The following is a 12,888-nucleotide window of genomic DNA, read 5'->3' on the forward strand; positions in this document are numbered from 1 at the left end:
TCTTTTTTAGGGTGACCTCCCCTTGTTACCAAGGCGATGCTATTCAGCGTCCTAGCACTAAACTGGAGTAAATTGCTTGATGTGAGTTGGGATAAGAATGTAATTTAATTCATAACGAGAAAAGGGCAAAGCCCTCACGACTCACGTGTGTATAGAATGTCCTTTTTAAGCCAAACAAAAACATATGCTGGTTTAGGGTAACCCGACCGACCCTTTTCCCCCCCGCCGACCCTAACACTTATTTTTCATCTCTACAACAAACAAACAAACTGTTGGCAGATTTTGCGAACCAGACTGAGACTAAGGGAAGTAACCTGTACAATCGACTACATTAAAACATTTTTTTTTAAAAGCCGATCTACCGACCCTATTATTTTTATTCACGTTACCCTAAACCAAATTATATTTTTATTTGGCCTTACGATGAATTGTTGATGCTGCCTACACCTGCACAACTATTTTGTTTTGAAAAATGTTCATTTTAACACACACACACACACACACACACACTCACACTCACACACACACACACACTCACACTCACACTCACACACACACACACACACACTCTCACACACAGACACACACAGACACACACGCACACACACACACACGCACACACACACACGCACACACACACACACACACACACACACACACACACACACACACACACACAGGAAGCATAAACGCACTGTGTACTAGGGGAAATTGTCTTACCTCCAGAATCGATGGAAGAAGAACATAAACCAGTTGATTTTCCCACTATTTTTCTTCATCTCCTTCAGTGACAGGTAGGCCACCAGCAAACCGCTGTAAATAAAAGGAAGACATACATTGTTATGTTCAGCGTTAGCATTTACCTAAAACTAACAGTACTTTACTAGTAGTAGTATCACACGTTTTTTGTTCCGCTCTGATATGGCCCTTCGTGGTCGGCTGGGCGTTAAGCTAACAAACAAACACACAAACACGTTTTTTGTATTACTTTTTGACCAACATTTGACATTTTACACAGATCGAGACAGTCGTTGTTCTTAGATCTCAGACAAAACATATTCACAAACCTCAGGACAAAGAACGTGTCAACGGATACGGTAGCATTTAGGATGGCTTGGAAGCTCCACCGCTTAATTACTTCTTGGAGGTAAGGGCCAGTATTCATGCCTGCAACATATGAAAACACAAATTACAGAATTGAAGCTGTGAAAAAAGTGATAACGCACAAACATCAGAGGCATATAGTGTGTGTGTGTGATTGTGTGTGTGTGTGTGTGTGTGTGTGTGCGTGGGTGTGTGTGTGAGTGTGAGTGTGTGTGTGTGTGTATGTGTGTGTGTGTGTGTCTGTGTGAGAGAGAGAGATAATTTATACTAGCGGAAAAAAGTTAGGGACGGGCCACTGATTTCCCCGCTGACTTTCATTTGTTTAAAACACCCTGTTCTTTCGTCAGCAAAATCAAATGGCTGTCGCATGCTACACACCAATGGGTAGGTTATGCTGTGTTAGCAGGAAAACTGCACGGGACTCCCGGGCGCAGAGCTGCAGCACGTGACTAAAATAGCAAAATCGCCAAAAAGTAGGCTGTTGTTTGGCGTGCGCACGGGTAGAATAAGGCAGGTAACATGGCAAAATTGTTGTGCACATGCAAGGACAATCCTTCGAGTGTGAATTGTGATCACGAACTCGGCTTTATAAGCCGCCGATTTTCTGCGAGCTGCCATCTCCTCACCATGCCTGCCAGACGGAAGCTGACAACATTCAACCGAGGAAGAGGAATTGGCTGGCTCCACGACGGCGTATCCAAGTGCGAAGTGGCCAGGCAACTTGGGGTATCGCATTCAGTCATTGTAAGGCTGAATCAACGGTTCCAGACGACAAACAATGTCGAGGAGAGGCCCAGGTCGGGTCGCCCCAAAAAGATTACTCCTAGGGAAGATCGTTTCATCCAACGGCAGGCGCTGCAGCACCGGGCCACACCCTGCAAGGTCATCAGAGGGCAGTTACGGGAGGCCACTAACATCAACGTTAGTGAGAGGACCATCGGCAACCGCCTGCATGACGCCCGGCTGCGGAGTCGTCGTCCTGCTGTGCGTCCCCTGCTGACACAGGCTCATCGCCGGGCTCGTCTGGCCTGGAGTCGCCGCCACTTGAGATGGACGCGCCGGGACTGGGCTCAGGTCCTATTCATTGACGAGTCCAGGTTCAACCTGTACCATTCTGACGGCCGGCGCAAGGTCTGGAGGAGTGAGGGCAAGCGTTATGAAGACGACACAGTGCATGAGAGGGGGGCCTTCGGCGGGGGCTCTGTCATGGTTTGGGGGGGCTTCAGCCTTCATCAACGCACCCCCCTGTACCATGTGGTCGGGAATCTCACTGGTCAACGCTACAGGGACGAAATTCTCGCCCCTATTGTCTTGCCGACCCTGCAGCAGATTGGCCCAAACGCCGTGTTTCAGGATGACAATGCTACTCCTCACAGGGCCAGGCTTGTCAACGACTACATCCAGCAAACCGGGGTCGTCAGGATGGATTTCCCTGCCTGTTCGCCAGACATGAACCCCATAGAGCATGTATGGGACGAACTGGACAGGCAGGTGAGGGCCAACCACCAGCAGGCTTCATGTCTCACCCAGTCACATTATTCTGACACCGGACCAACCAGTCCTAGCACTAATCTCATAATGCCAGACGCCAGGCGGAGCAACCACTAGATTGCCCATTTTAAAGTCTTAGGTATGACCCGGCCGGGGTTCGAACCCACGACCTCCCGATCACGGAGCGGACGTCTTACCACCAGGCCAACCGTGCCTGTTGAAACAGACAGAGAGAGAGAAAGAGAGAGACAGAGAGAGAGAGAGAGAGAGAGAGAGAGAGAGAGAGAGAGAGAGAGAGAGAGAGAGAGACAGAGAGAGAGAGAGAGACACTAGCTGACACTGACACTGATTTTATTGTGTAGGCCAACGATCATAAACATGGTGGAAAATAGATATGATTAAAGAGAAAAGCAAACATTACACACACACAAATAGGCCAAACATGTTTAACATACCCCCGACTTCCAAGTGCTTTAAACAACAGCATCAAATACTTGACAAAAGGTCACTCCCACCTACCAGCACCCACATTAGTACATCCTTCCCACACACACACAGAACTGGTTCTCAACAACAAGTAGCATGTGAACAGCGTACTCAAAATCCTTCCAAGCGTTCTTTACGCTTCTTGAGTGAATAAACAAAAAACCATTGCAACGTTTCTTATCTGTACTACGGTAGGGCTCCTAAAGAGGATCTCAATATCATGTCCTACGGTAAAAATGTTATTCTTCTTAGTCATATGCTTGACATTCAAACAAACGAGGATTTTCGTCCTCGATATTGTTCGGACAGAAAGGGCAGCTTTAACTTTCCAACCCCTGTGAATAACACCTCTTATCAACTTTCAATTCGTTAATACCAAAACGAAATCATACCATCACATCTCTTAAACTTTTTAATTGGGATATCACTCAAATATTGTTCCGTTTTAAACGAATTTTTCAACAATCGGTAACTTTGAAATCTGTCACTTGACTGAATTTTAATTAAACATTCTTCTTTGAAGCGGTCAATCAATTTCTGCTTAAAACTGGAAAGGAAGGCCGATTCATTGTCCACTCCGTTCTCCCACACATTATCGAGACATTCTTTAATACAATAATTGTAACCAATTTCACTGTGCATTCACGTTTGACTTCATCATTATGAGCATTTGTCTGGGAAATATCGACTCTGGCATTTTCTTAATATTGAACAGAGAGTGTGCTGTCAACCTATGTGCAGACCTGCTAGTGGCTTATCCCCCTTTATGTGTACACGCAAGCACAAGACCAAGTGCATACTTAAAAGATCCTGTTATTCAGGTCAGAGTTCGGTTGGTTATAGAAACACAAAAATACCATGCATACATCCCCCAAAACGGCGTTTTGCTGCCAGAATGGTGGGGTGAAAACGGCCATACACGTAAAAACCGTGAGAATTTCAACCGATGAACGAAGAAGAGCTAGACTCAAAAGGTTTACTGTTCTCATAAAAACAAGGAGAATTTGCCATGCAGTGTCGGGCGGTTACAGACGTAAAATGTATCACATTTACTAAGAATTTAGAGTTGCACTAAAATACATCTGAAATTCCTAAGCATTCACTCACGGGACACACACACACACACACACACAGACACACAGACAAACAGACAGACAGACAAACTCACACACACACACATACATGCACACACACACACACACACACACACACACACCAGTCCACATTTACCTCCGGCAGTGATGGGGAATATGAAGGCATGGCCGAGCACGACCCACGTCATGGACAGGAAACGAATGCCATGGATGCAGGTGAGACTGCTCGAGGTCTGCTTGGTGGACAGCAGCTTGGAGCCATTGGTGTACACTGAGAACGCCAAGAATATCTTCGTGCTTATACCTGTTGGAGAGATAGAAAAGAGAAGAGGTTAAGGCTGTCCTTACAGCTCTCGTCTATCTATGACTATCCGGGGCGAGGAGTTTAAAAAGATAGGGCTAAAGATTCCTGTACATAATTCTGTACAGCGAAGTCGGCCTGAAACTCGATCTACACTACACGCATGACCTTGACAGCTTCGTTCAACGCCTAACTTTTGCGCTGGTAACTTCCTGTTTGCTCTCTCAGGGCTGATTTGTTTGTTTGCTTAACGCCCAGCCGACCACGAAGGGCCATATCAGGGCGGTGCTGCTTTGACATATAACGTGCGCCACACACAAGACAGAAGTCGCAGCACAGGCTTCATGTCTCACCCAGTCACATTATTCTGACACCGGACCAACCAGTCCTAGCACTAACCCCATAATGCCAGACGCCGGGCGGAGCAGCCACCAGATTGCCAATTTTAAAGTCTTAGGTATGACCCGGCCGGGGTTCGAACCCACGACTTCCCGATCACGGGGCGGACGCTTTACCACTAGGCTCTCAGGGCTGAGCATACAACATGTTTAAGAGGGCCTGAGGGGAACAAATACAAGTCTCGGCAGAGATTCCAACCCAGGACCTCGAGATTTTGGGTAATAGACGTGTTTGTTTCGGATGAGTACAGTTTCATTGTTATCTTGTGTAAACGGGAAGAATTGTGCCTTTAACAGCTAACGCTCACCGATCTTTGGTGTTTTGACTACAGCATCCGGGTTGACGAGAAGGGGAAGACGTTCCCCCTGATCCCCGTACCCGTCGCTGTAGCCGTTGGTGGAAGAGTGAGTCTTGTCCTCCATTCTCCACTTCGGCAGCTGGACCAACAAGATGTCAATGGCCGTACCAACAACGATGAAGAACAGGAAGATGCTGCAGATCACACTGTGTGTAAACCAAGAAAAACAACAAAAAAACAAATCATAATCTGGATATTTATATGGCGCAAATCCTAAAATAGATCTAAGCGCCTCACAAAACCAAACACAAAGAAATATCATCCCCCGTCTAGTTCTATCACTGTATCTGTGCTTTTGCCAATATTTCAAGGGATTCATAGGAACATTAATAATGTTTCACGTCGGATTGTTGATTTTTTGTTTATGTATAATGTTCGTGATGATATTCAATTGTTCACATTAATGTTTCTTATACGATTAAACGACCCGTATTGATGTGCTTGGCAACTTAAAAAAAAATACACAAAGAAATAATTATGTAGGCCTACACAATGTCAAATCAAGTAGTTCTATACTTCAAAGTAAACTAATACAACATTTACAAAGTTCTCTACACACATACATGAATTTCAAAATAAAGAATAATAATTAGTGTTCAACCTGGCCAACACTGCATACACAACCATTTCTCATATCAGTTAAAGCCATTTAGAAGACAACATATACAGCTAGTCATGATTCGTCAATATACATATATTTTGGCTTACTTTGAGTTCCGTATTAAAGCCTTGAATGATCCTTCGAAGGGTGAAATCGCATAAACAGCCAAAAACCAGTCGTCATTTCAAACCCCGACTAAGCTCAAAGAAAATCAAACACGATATGTGTGTGTGTCTATGTTTATGTGCAGACTCACTTTCATCACTGAGTTTAGTCAATATAAATATTATGATGAAATTCGATTGTTCATTCCCATGCTTGTTTTTCCCTCTCAGGTGCCAGGAGATCGGTTCCGTATAACTCTCACTTACTACTGTTTCACATTTTGGATGTAGTTATAATGCTTACGTTCCTTTGTTTCTCAGATGAATTTTAAGCAGTTTAACCCCACCCTGCACCCACCCCGCCCCACCCCAAACCCTCTATGTTGCGCCCCACCCGACCCCCACCCCCACACACATGGGAGGGGGGGGGGGTTAACAATCGGACTGTCACAGTACACCCGTATTATCCTATAGGCATTACTTACACTGCCACAATAGCTTTTGTGTCCAGGGAACTCTTTACTTCAACACAGTCAGCATACACCGAGGCAGTTTTTAACAGCTGCTGGGTGGCGTTAAAACTGGCCAACACTGCACACATAAAAATACATTCTGTAAGTTTCTTATTTATGTCCAAGTAACATCATTATCATCGTCGTCGTCGTAGGCCTCGTCGTCGTAGGCCTCGCCGTCGTCGATGTCGTCGTTGTTGTCGAAATCGTCACTGATCGTCATCACCATCATCATCAGCAGTAATAGCAGCAGCAGCAGCAACAGCATACACCATCATCATCATCATCATCATCATCATCATCATCATCATCATCATCATCATCATCATCATCATCATTGGGAGGGTCCCATGAAGACACAGTGTTGTGTCAAAGACAATTATCATTTTACAGATGAAGCAAACAATGTTTGTGGAAGATTTCTTGATGACTAAAATGTAAACACACAAACAACAACTTGGTTTTTCACTCCCTTAGTTATAAAAGGGATGGTTTGGTTTCCTCATCTAACAAGACTGTAGCTATTTGTCCATATTTTAAGAGAGAGAAAAAATTTACCTGAATTGATAAGAACTGTCAGATCCATGCTGGAACATGAATCTGGTGCACATATTCCAATTCCCAGCTGTACTGGGATGGCGGAGGCACCTCCAGCGACCTGTTTCACAACAATTATCATACAGTGTTGTACATAATGTACTATGTGAGTGAGTGTGTGTGTGGAGGGGATGCATGTGTGTGGGTGTGTGTGTGTGGGGGGGATGCATGTGTGTGTGTGTGTGTGTGTGTTTGTGTGTCTCTTTGTGTTGCTGTCTGTGTGTATGTGTGTCCGTGTGTGTTTGTGTGTGTGTGTGTGTGTGTGTGTGCATGTGTATGTGTATGTGTGTGTATGTGTATGTGTATGTGTGTGTGTATGTGTGTGTGTGTGTGTGTGGGGGTAATTTTGGTCAAGCTGTAGTTACTGTGCAGCTGGCAGTTTTCTTATTTGGGGGAAATTAGATTCATGATGCACGTTGAAATCGGTCCGCATGTACTCAAAAGTCTTGTGTTGAATCACACACAAAAAAAAAAACCCACTTACCCCTCCGAGTAAAACCCTCAGTGTGCAATACTGTCCAGAGAAGTGGGGATGGAGCGGGACAGAGGTGTTGGCCCGTACTTTCAGACACTGCTTGTAGCCTCCTGGCCACATTATGTTGCCTTCAGTAATTCCTGGGCTTGGTTTACCCATGGCATCCAGCACTGCCATCAACAAAACAGACATTAGTACAGTGAAACTCCCATTTGCAAACCTCCAAAAATCTGAGAAAATCAGGTCTGAAAAAGGGAGGGAATCTTATAATGTGGGTAGGGCGGGGATGTAGCTCAGTCGGGAGATCGCTGGATTTGTATCCAGTTGGCCGCTGTCAGCGTGAGTTCGTCCCCACGTTCGGCGAGAGATTTATTTCTCAGAGTCAACTTTGTGTGCAGACTCTCCTCGGTGTCCGAACATCCCCGTGTGTACACGCAAGCACAAGACCCAGTGCGCACGAAACAGATCCTGTAATGCATGTCAGAGTTCGGTGGGTTACAGAAACACGAAAACACACAGCATGCTTCCTCCGAAAACGGCGTATCGGTATGGCTGCCTAAATGGCGGGGTAAAAAACGGTCATACACGTAGAATTCCACTCGTGCAAAAAACACGAGTGTACGTGGGAGTTTCAGCCCACGAACGCAGAAGAAGAATAATGTGGGTATTAAATTAACAGTGATTATGAACTGAACCATTCTGAAAAAACAGGATCTTAAAAGGGAGGGATTCTTAAATTGAGGGGCTGTAGTACATTGACACCCCCCCCCCCCCCCCCCCGCTCACCCCAAACCCCTTCAGTTTAAGACCATCACAAATTCTTATAATAATCGGACTTTGAACAAGAGGTAGTCTGAAAATGCATTATAAGCATTATATGCAAATAAATTATAAGCAGTAATCAGAGGAAGCAGGATCTTAAGATGGGGAAGGGGGGGGGGGGGGTGTCTTTAAAAGGGATCGGGGGTTGAGTGGGGTCGACTGTACAAAGTCATTGTACTAATAATCTGTGAGATGTGCATGATGTGTTGTTTGAATCTGACAGTGATTGTATGATTTTTGTATACATGTATTGTTGTCACGCGCTTTGAACTTCTGATAAGGCGCTTTATAAATGCCCGTTATTATTATTATTATTATTATAGGACCTTTCACTTACGGAAATAATGTGCATTAAATACAACACACGGTACAAAATCGACATAAACCGTTAACTTAATTCCTGTACACCCATAATGTTTGAGACAGGAAGCAGGCAAAGTGCTGTTGAGCATCCTATAAAGATGTACGTTGAATATATAAAAAAACCGCCTTAACATTTTTCAGAGATTTTTCTGTTTTTGCGTTCGGTTACTCACTCTGCATGGCCCATCCACTTCTTGCCAGCAGCTCCACAATGACCTCAGCAGTGTGGTTGAGGCACAGCTCTGACGTTGTATTCTGCACAGCCTCCCCGGCACTCTCTCCTGCTGCCAGACTCTCCTGAAATGATCTCCCTTCTCCTGCAGCAACACCGCCATCAGACAACTCCTGTATGGATTGTAAGATCGCCTTCTGCAGTTGTGGCACCGAGAGCTGCATCAGTCCAGACTGAATCATCAGAATGTCTTCATATTTGCCAAAAGTATCTGAGTTCGCTTGTGAAAGAGCCTCCGATGCAAGTTTGAATCGTTCGTGGGAGGATGGTAGCTTTTGGGCGTCTGTGATCGTGAGAGAGGCTGTGAGAATCACTGTGGTGATGGCGATCAGGAGCAGTGATGGGTGACGCGTGGTTGAGGATGTCATGGTTGGTTTGGTGTATGGCAAGTCAGAGTCGCTGGGAAATAGAGTACAACAGTATGCATATTAGAACGGAACGGGAGAACGATTCAACTCAACTGCTAATGTATGTGTATTATTTTATACATCCTCTACAGCATCCAGACACATTAAGTATCCAGTACTGAGGTAATAAAACCCTTATATCTACTTTAAACTAATCATTTTACCCACAAACAAGCATACACAAATTGTAACTCCAGTTTATTATTCGATAATACCAGTAGATTATACACACAAGCACGTACAATGCATCTCATATTATGGTAAAACAAAATGTCGTCTCGGGCTTCTAACACAAAATAAATGCATATTTTGCACATAAGTTAGTACTAACTATTCATAAAAAGAAACAGGCCACAAAGAAACCTAAATATCTCTCAGCAAGGAATGGAGTACTAACACACCAATAAATAAATCCCTGCGCCTTGAATATGTGCGCAATATAAATTGAATTAAAAAAATTTTTAAAAAAAATCCCTGCGCTTAGAACTGTACCCACAGAATACGCGCGATATAAGCCTCATATTGATTGATTGATTGACACCAAGGATGGTACTTTCATTGAAACACAGTGAGTTGTGAACTTTCAAACTGATACAAACGGTGACACATACAGGTTGAAATGTAGTTAAACAAAGTCAGCTTTGTGCTTTGAAATGCACACACGATAGTTTTATACTCACATGTACTTTGAACCTGCACTTTAAAATGTTTATATATATTTTTTATATATATATACCACCAGCTATAGTATTCTTTTACATTCTTTAAAATACACGATGCTTGTTACACCATGATAGCACAATAGCGGCTAGTTATTTATTTAAAACCCATAGTTTGAAATACATCCTTATTATGAAGGACACAACCGTCGAACGCTTAAGTAGAAGAAGAAGAAATACATCAAAGCTGTTTCATCATTATAAGTGCAGGTACATCACAATACTGCTGCCGCTAACCAAAGTTTGAGATAAAATCAGTGTTGAAACCTCAGGGAAAAAAACCACTGACGTACGTATAGATATACTCTCGTTGTCACCGTTGACAGCCACAGTTGAACAAGAAAGCAATCTGAAACTTCTCTCTCTTGGATTATGTGGAACTCGGGTAAAGGTTCACACACAAGTCAATAATTTTCTGTAACGGTACACTCTTGGGTACACTTGCACCATAAAGGTCTATAGTCAAACCGGCAAAGCCAAGACGACAGGCACTCGATCTTCTCTATAACCTCGCTCTCTTTCTGTCCCTCTGTGGTCAAGTGTGTGATCAATTTTCTGTACTCCATAGCCAGAGTATTCACAAACTGAGTAGTGAAAGAACAAGTGAATGACAAACCTCCAGCAGCCAGCGCCTAGTCTCTCCTGCTCAGTCTCACTCGATACCCGTTCTTCAGTCTGCTCCTTTCTATAAAAAGCACAGTCGATATTTAGCGACCGTTAGAGCTACCACCACATAACACACAGCTTGATCAATTGTAGACAAAGAATTCACACACACGCATCAACACTAGTACAATGTAGGCCCTACCGTAGAATGAATGACGATCAAAATCGCGCTGATTTCTGACTTCATCCGAGTCGCGACTTTACTGGGTTAACGCTGTACTTTGCCTTGGTAGCGGCGCTGCGAGCTCCATGCATTTGACTGCTCTTGAATAGCAAAGGCACCTGACACGGGGTGTATTGTGAAATGCTGTGAGGGTTGTGTGGTGCTGTGTTGTATGGTGTTGTGTTGTGTGATGTTGTGTGGTGTTGTGTGGAGTGGAGTGGTGTGGTGTGTATAAATGCTTGTGTATGTGTGTGTGTGCGTGCGTGCGTGCGTGCGTGTGTGTGTGTGTACATGCGGGCGTGTGTGTGTGTGGTGTGGTGTGGTGTTGTGTGGGGGATGGGGGCAGGGTGACCCCTCCAGAGTACTGTATCAGTATGGTAACATTCAGTGCCCCAAATTAACTTTGTCCGTCAACAGTCCGCCTTTTTGTAATGTTTCTTGAACATGGAATTAAAGCTATTTAAAGTAATAGAATTCAAAGGTAAAACATCGCATTTCAACACATTTCATCTTAATTTCAACACAAAAACACGGTTCTCTCATGCTATAAAGTGTGGTCCCTCGCAATTTTCTTTCAATTTAGGACACTGTTCTTGAACCAGTGTATAGAATACTCCACAACCAGCCCCCACTCCCGTCGCGATATAACCTTCGTGGTTGAAAACGACGTTGAACACCAAATAAAGAAAGAAAGCCCCCACTCACATCATGTCAAGTGCCTGTGCTCGAGTATCGCCAACCGTTTGATAATGTGTGACCAGACTGCACCCTTGTGACCATAATATATTATTAGGACGTGAGTCAATAATTATATGTAACTTCTTGACCCCCAACGAATTAGTATGTTGTTATCAATATGACACACAATCCAAAAACAATGTCTCACACAGTGGGCCGTACGTCGAGACGAAACAGGTCAGTTTCGGCAGCTAACCCACTTTGCTGACTGTCGCCTCCCTCGTTGACTTGTTTTGTCAGTGTTGTGACCAGTGACACACTGACGTCTGGCAACGCACTCATCACGTCGTTACAGTATTTTAAGAGTTGTCCCCGTTAGGTTTACGGACAGGTGTACCCAACAACTGACTGTAACACGCGTGATAGAACAACAAATATGGAAAGCCGTTTGGCTCATAACCATTACGCGTGTAATAAAACATAAATACACGCGTAATAAATGACTAATACACGTGTATTTATTTCTTATTGCACGTGTAATTTATCTTTTTTCTCATGCTATGGAATAGCATAATGATTAAATACACGCGTAATAAATATTTCATACTCGTGTAAGAAATGATTAAATACACGTGTAATTAACATTTCATGCGCGTGTAAGAAATATTTAAATACACGTGTAATTATTTATTACACGTGTATTTAAATATTTTTTACACGCGCATGAAATGATTATTACGCGTGTATTAATTATTTCTTACACGCGCAGGAAATATTTCTTACGCGTGTATTAAATATTTCTTACACGCGCATGAAATATTTATTACGCGTGTATTTAATCATTTCGTACACGTGTATGACATTTTTATTCCACGTGTATTTAATCATTTCGTACACGTGTAAGACATGATTAAATACACGTGTAATACATTTTTCATACACGCGTAAGAAATGAATAAATACGCGTGTAATAAATATTTCATACAAGCGTTAAAAATGCAGGAGTCACGTGGTTAAGCGACTTAAAAACTCGGACTGGGAATCCACATGAAAAACACTCTATGCGTCTTCATCGCCTCGCTTTGCACGCTTACAGCTCAAGATGGCGGAAGCGGCAAACGTCAATGTCACCTTAGAAGGTTTGCGAGAACAATTTAACGCCTTTGCCCAGGCTCGCACAGCATTGGAAAGGTAAGTTACTTGTTTTATCAGATGAAGTCGGTTGTTGTGCGCGCGAACCGGAAGTAGAATAGACGAGAGTTGTTGCTTTGCATGTCGTATATTTTCCGATTCAAGTTTTAAGTTTATTACGGGTG

At 43.6% G+C, this 12,888-nt stretch overlaps 1 protein-coding gene across 3 annotated transcripts in view; it reads right to left on the bottom strand.

Moving 5' to 3' along the window:
- The window catches only part of LOC138949257 (nose resistant to fluoxetine protein 6-like), a 43,227-nt gene extending 31,298 nt beyond the window's left edge, over window positions 1-11,929 (bottom strand). Inside the window, exons 1-10 of one of the 3 annotated variants that reach the window (XM_070321042.1) lie at window positions 11,781-11,929; window positions 10,682-10,750; window positions 8,881-9,338; window positions 7,532-7,692; window positions 7,009-7,108; window positions 6,424-6,529; window positions 5,183-5,379; window positions 4,312-4,479; window positions 1,068-1,167; window positions 721-813 (exon numbers count right to left, since the gene is read on the bottom strand). In XM_070321042.1, the coding sequence (XP_070177143.1) occupies window positions 721-813; window positions 1,068-1,167; window positions 4,312-4,479; window positions 5,183-5,379; window positions 6,424-6,529; window positions 7,009-7,108; window positions 7,532-7,692; window positions 8,881-9,338; window positions 10,682-10,750; window positions 11,781-11,914 (1,586 nt within the window). In that variant the 5' untranslated portion in view covers window positions 11,915-11,929. Of the gene's footprint in view, window positions 1-720; window positions 814-1,067; window positions 1,168-4,311; window positions 4,480-5,182; window positions 5,380-6,423; window positions 6,530-7,008; window positions 7,109-7,531; window positions 7,693-8,880; window positions 9,339-10,358; window positions 10,415-10,681; window positions 10,751-10,873; window positions 10,991-11,780 lie in introns of those variants that run through there. The other 2 variants (XM_070321043.1, XM_070321044.1) reach the window with 2 other exon arrangements.
- Between the last annotated feature and the right edge of the window lie 959 nt (window positions 11,930-12,888).

The sequence above is a fragment of the Littorina saxatilis genome, linkage group LG15 (genome assembly GCF_037325665.1).
Source record: "Littorina saxatilis isolate snail1 linkage group LG15, US_GU_Lsax_2.0, whole genome shotgun sequence".
Classification (NCBI taxonomy): domain Eukaryota; kingdom Metazoa; phylum Mollusca; class Gastropoda; order Littorinimorpha; family Littorinidae; genus Littorina; species Littorina saxatilis.